Source organism: Poecilia latipinna, unplaced genomic scaffold, assembly GCF_001443285.1.
Source record: "Poecilia latipinna isolate Pla-1442-1.1 unplaced genomic scaffold, P_latipinna-1.0 Scaffold1086, whole genome shotgun sequence".
Classification (NCBI taxonomy): Eukaryota; Metazoa; Chordata; class Actinopteri; order Cyprinodontiformes; family Poeciliidae; genus Poecilia; species Poecilia latipinna.
In genome coordinates, this window is record NW_015113702.1 from 126,356 (window position 1) to 131,839 (window position 5,484).

The window sequence follows — 5,484 nt, forward strand, 5'->3', positions numbered from 1 at the left end:
TTTTTTTTTTCTGAAAAATATATTTTTCCCCTCATCTCGAGTCTTTCAGTGATTCATGAGTTGATTTTGGTGGATCTCCAGATCTTTTAATGCTGCCAAGCGTCCAGATCTTTTTTGTGTCACTTTAAATTTAAAATTATTAATCAACAGTGCAACCATTTCTGCAAGAGGGGAAAACGATCATTATATTTACTGTATAACTTATGCGTTAAGGTCTTAGAAAGCAAATACAAAAATGTTTGCTTGCAAATATATATATATATATATATATATGTGTGTGTATTTAACTTATTTTTTTCTTTTCTAATGACAGTTAATAATTGATTTTCAATGTTTCCACAGGCGCCTCATAACAGATTCAAAAGTAAAGTTGAAGTACCAGCATTTAATCACGAATAGTTTTGTAGAGGTAAGCTTTGTTGCTTGACAGGAAATTGAAAAACGTTTATGCTGAGCTTTGCAGTTCGACTTTCAGGTTAAAAACCTCTGAATCTGAGAAGAAGAGACCTGAAACAACTAGATCTTTAATTATGACACATCTGTAGAGCTGCATGAATGTCAGTTTAGCACGCAGTAAAAACAGTTCTGCTGCACACTGCTTAAGGAGAATGTAGGTCAACAAGTAATAACAAGTGGTGAGCCAACACATATATTTAAGAGTTTGGTTGGCTTAAAAGTAAATGTAGAATTATTTAACCCTTCTCACCTTATGAGCACAAACAAATATGTCAAGACCTAAACTTGACTGGGGAAAATGTTACCTATTGCAATCACATGATACTTCTATGTAAATTCTTCAGCATTTACATTCTGTATACATGTTTTGTTTTTCTCTTCGATAAATAAACTTGTAAATCTTCATTGTGCTAGATAACTGCACGGCTGTGTTTACGCAGAGCTCTACGTACCTAAGCAAAGATCTATCCTCTGTAGAGTGCTGTGAGAAAAGTTAGAATGTAATTGACAATCTGTGCATCTACAACTGAAAAAATTAAAAAGACATGTTTCTTATTACTCGTTAAAGTGCAATCGACTGTTAAAGTGGTGCCCTGCACCGGACTGCCATCACGTTGTCAAAGTCCAGTATCCAGATGCCAAGCCGGTGAGATGCAAGTGCGGCCGTCAGTTCTGGTAAGATCAGCAAACTCTCACAGAAAGCAGGTTTTCTGCATGTTATTTGAGGTTGGGTTGATTTGCATGCTGTTATTACAGCTTCAACTGTGGAGAGAACTGGCATGATCCCGTGAAGTGTAAGGTAAGCTGAATGGAAACACGAAAATATGTAGGATTCTGGCAGTTATGGGAAGCAATATTATTCCTTTTTCAATTTTTTTCTTTTTTTTTTTTTTTTTTTTGGGGCGGAGAAAATGGATTAAGAAGTGTGATGACGACAGTGAGACTTCCAACTGGATTGCAGCAAATACCAAGGTATAAAATTCATCAGACTCCCTGATATGCATAAAATTAGATTTTTCTGTTCTTCAGTCTAACAACAGAACTCAATGTTCACCTTAACTCCACAGGAGTGTCCAAAATGTCACGTGACAATTGAGAAGGACGGCGGCTGCAACCACATGGTCTGTCGCAACCAGAACTGCAAAGCAGAGTTCTGTTGGGTCTGCCTGGGTCCATGGGAACCTCATGGCTCTGCCTGGTGAGAATTAAAGGCTTATTTTTTTTTCCATGTTACTTTTTATGCAAAAAAATGTTGCTTTCAAGCAAATAAACTAAATGCGACTCCCAGTAAGACGGTAGAAAATGAATACATTTAAATGTTTCGAGATGTGAAACCGCAACTGGTACATATTTGGTCATCGGTTTTTGTAACGGCGTATCATTCATTAGACACATTCGGCAGTCTCAGTACAAAGAGTACAGAATCTGAAATATTCTGGCTTCTCTCACACACTCGCCTTTGAGTTCAAACCTTGATAATAAAAATGTCCAGAGGTCTGTCTGAAACGCTCTGTAAACACCACTGACCTGTTTGATCTTACAGGTACAACTGCAACCGCTATAATGAAGACGATGCCAAGGCAGCCAGAGATGCTCAAGAGGTAATTAAATCTACATTTGCACTCAAAAAATGTGAAACGTATGGTAACTTAGAAAGGTTTATTACATAAATGCATCGATGTAATTCATGTTTTAGTGCAGAATTATTCTTTGTTTTATTCCTGCATTGTTTAATTTTCACAGACTATTATGGTAAGCAAGTACTATTAGGGTTTTATAGTTTGTAACAAAATGTATTTTATGAAACACCTGCAGAGATTCCAAGGCTGACATTCATGCTGCTGGTACAACACACACAGTTTTTGTCTTTTACAGTTTTCAGAGTTTCTTTGCAGTTTGGGAAATAATGACATTTAAGTTCTTCTCAGTTCAGGATAAGTATGGAAAAGCATTTGCATTTTCCAGATTTTGTTTTTGTCCTACGGTCTAAAAATTGTCAATCTGCCTTTTTTGCCTCCTCCTTTCCCTCTCTCCCTCCCCCACTTTGTTCCTTCCTCGTTTTTTCCTTTCTTTCATGTTTTTTTTTCCTTTCTGTTTTGCTTGTTTATCTCTGATTTTCGTAGGTTCCATTTTTACTGCAATAATGTTTGTCAGAAATTGAGCAAAAATAACAGAGTTCAGGAAATTTGAAATGTGAACACTGTTCAGTTGGGTAAATCCAGACTTATCAGTATCCTGCATTTGGGTGTGTTTGTGAGTTTATGCCGGTTCACCTTACTGTGTGTGCAGCGCTCCAGGGCAGCCTTGCAGAGGTACCTGTTCTACTGCAACCGCTACATGAACCACATGCAGAGTCTGCGCTTTGAGCACAAGCTCTATGCTCAGGTTAAGCAGAAGATGGAGGAGATGCAGCAGCACAACATGTCTTGGATTGAAGTGCAGTTCCTGAAGAAGGCTGTAGATGTGCTCTGCCAGTGCCGCTCCACACTCATGTTCACTTACGTCTTTGCCTTCTACCTCAAGAAGAACAACCAGTCCATTATTTTTGAGGTAAGATGGCTGAAAGTGTTGCTTATTGCTAAATCTGCCAACCACCAAAGTGCAAAGTCACACAAATCCAAAGCACGCAAGAGCCAAATCCATCTTTATTGGTATGAACTAGATATACATTTTTAAAAAGTATTACTGAGGATGACATCCGTTACTTCTGTTCCCCAGAACAACCAGGCAGATCTGGAAAATGCCACTGAGGTGCTCTCCGGATACTTAGAGCGGGATATTTCCCAGGATTCGTTGCAGGACATCAAGCAGAAAGTACAAGATAAGTACAGGTAAGTGAAGTAGTTTTCCTGTAAGAAGTTAACATACTCTTTGTCTTTTAATTGCCCTTTTAACCTTTATTGTATGGAGTAAATAGTATTGGGGAGCATGTGTATTAAGTGATTTGTAAAATAACTAGCTGCCCAAGATGGTGGATATTCTCACAGTCAAAATTATATATACTGTCAACATATTTCTGGCATCGTTGTGGATTTTTTTTTTTTTTTAACCATTTTTCTTAGCAGAATTTGTATTTAAATCAGTTGATTCACTGATGCTACTCAGAATCCATAATGCAAGCCTTCCGACAGTTTTGTTGTATGTTTCGGATCATTGTCCTGATCCAACAACTGGTCTGTCCAAGTACCAACCACCTAATGCAATCTATCCATTCAGTCGGAAGGGAAGTATTTGGAAAGTTCATGACTATTCCAGGAACCAGCAAGGATCATAAACTGGATGCTGCTAAAACACCAATGTAACTGTTTTAAGAGAAGAGAGTAACATCAGTATGGACTGAGAGGCTTCCGGCCAAGACACCAGGGAAAAGTCAACACCTTTAATCTTGGTTGAAGTTTTCCACTTCCTGCATGGAAAAATATTCCTGCTAGGGAAACGTTTTATTGTCAGACAAGACAAGTACTGAGCTATGTAGCCACAATAATAGGAAGTATGTTTGGGGTAATCAAGGTGAGATCACCTTCTGTAATGACTCTGACCTAAAGCTAACAAAATCTTATGGATTATGCTTAAAAACTTGGTCCATGCACGGGGAAAAAACTAATTTGAAGCCAGATTTATCCCTTGTTGATTGGCTATGTTTGCTCTGCCATTTGCCATGTTAAATTCATCCAAATGAGATTGCATGTATTCCTCTTTTATGCTTCAATAATTTTTAAAATGTTTGTTGGAAGTTATTTATTGAAACATTGTCGTCATTGCAGGGAAAACAACTGTCCAAATGAACAATTAAAAGCCTAAAATTATTATGACATTTGTACCCGTGAGTGGATGTATATCTCTGACCGGAACTCTCATTTCCTGTAAATGTGCTATGCTAGACTTTATCAAATTCTCCCTTGTCTGTAGATACTGTGAGAGCAGGCGAAGAGTGCTGCTACAGCACGTACATGAAGGCTATGAGAAGGACCTGTGGGAGTACATCGAGGATTGAGGACACGTCCCAATGCAACGGACTATTGAGTATCTTGACAAACTAGAGCGCTGATGCAATTAAACAGGGCAGCACGGGCCTTCTGCCGCCTCTCCTCTGGCAACCAACCACTTTTGCATCATTTTTTTTTCTTTTTCCTGGATTTCTTTAACAAAAAAAAAAAAATCTTAAAATAAATTATATTTAAAGAAAGTGTAGAGTAATACAGAGAAAGTGTACTACAGTATTGTTAGCGACAGAGTGGAGTCTACAGGAAGCAGAAAAATCCATCATAAACAAATACATCCTTTTGGCCTGTATTGTAACCCTCCTCTGGACTATTCTTCTGTTTTTTTGTTTTGTTTTTTGTTTTGTTTTGTTTTTTTTTTTTGTTTTTTTTGAATCTTTTCTGCTTTGATTTTTTTTCTTTTTTTTTTTTTCCATAAGTGTGAGAAAAAAAAAGTTTTCAACACAGCTTTAATTGTCCTGGCCATGTCTGCAATATTTGGTGAAATCCTTGTTTGGATGGCTGAATATTGATGGGCTGATTGCAAAGGGGGCAAAGACATTTCAAGGGGGGGAGAAAATGGAAGAAAAAAAAACACAAAAAGAACAAAAAACAGCAAGTCTGTATTTTTTCAAATTGTAAATAGTCCATATGCATGGAAGTTAAAGAGCAAGAGTGGCACGTGTTTGCATAATTTTGAAATATTTATTCTTTACCGATCTTGAAAAAGATGTACTTTTGCCATTTAGGTTGAGTCCGTTTACACCTCCCATTAACAGTGGGACTTTGGAAGCATTGGCAATAAGGCATTCATCCTGTCGTCATCAGTCTGCTCAGATCACTGGACAAAAGTTCCTCATCAGGTTAGTCTGTAAGGAAACTCCAAGAAACCTTTTAGGTGATCAGATAAATGACTGTGAAAGTACAGTCAAGGTAAAAGGAAAAAAAAAAAAAAAAAAGCGGAAAAGATTTTACTGGTAAAAAGTAGGAATGTACCAGCCCTATGCCCCTCTGCGCTTATCTTTGCTGCGCTATCATAATTCTTTTT

General features: G+C 37.5%; 1 protein-coding gene across 1 annotated transcript in view; it reads left to right on the forward strand.

Annotated features, from left to right (window-relative positions):
* Positions 1-5,031, forward strand: part of arih1 (ariadne ubiquitin-conjugating enzyme E2 binding protein homolog 1 (Drosophila)) — a 16,595-nt gene extending 11,564 nt beyond the window's left edge. The window contains exons 6-14 of the mRNA XM_015052086.1: positions 343-409; positions 1,025-1,131; positions 1,213-1,255; positions 1,357-1,428; positions 1,524-1,654; positions 2,000-2,057; positions 2,746-3,006; positions 3,175-3,287; positions 4,366-5,031. Of these exons, the coding sequence (XP_014907572.1) occupies positions 343-409; positions 1,025-1,131; positions 1,213-1,255; positions 1,357-1,428; positions 1,524-1,654; positions 2,000-2,057; positions 2,746-3,006; positions 3,175-3,287; positions 4,366-4,450 (937 nt within the window). The 3' untranslated portion in view covers positions 4,451-5,031. The remainder of the gene's footprint in view (positions 1-342; positions 410-1,024; positions 1,132-1,212; positions 1,256-1,356; positions 1,429-1,523; positions 1,655-1,999; positions 2,058-2,745; positions 3,007-3,174; positions 3,288-4,365) is intronic.
* Positions 5,032-5,484: the final 453 nt, after the last annotated feature.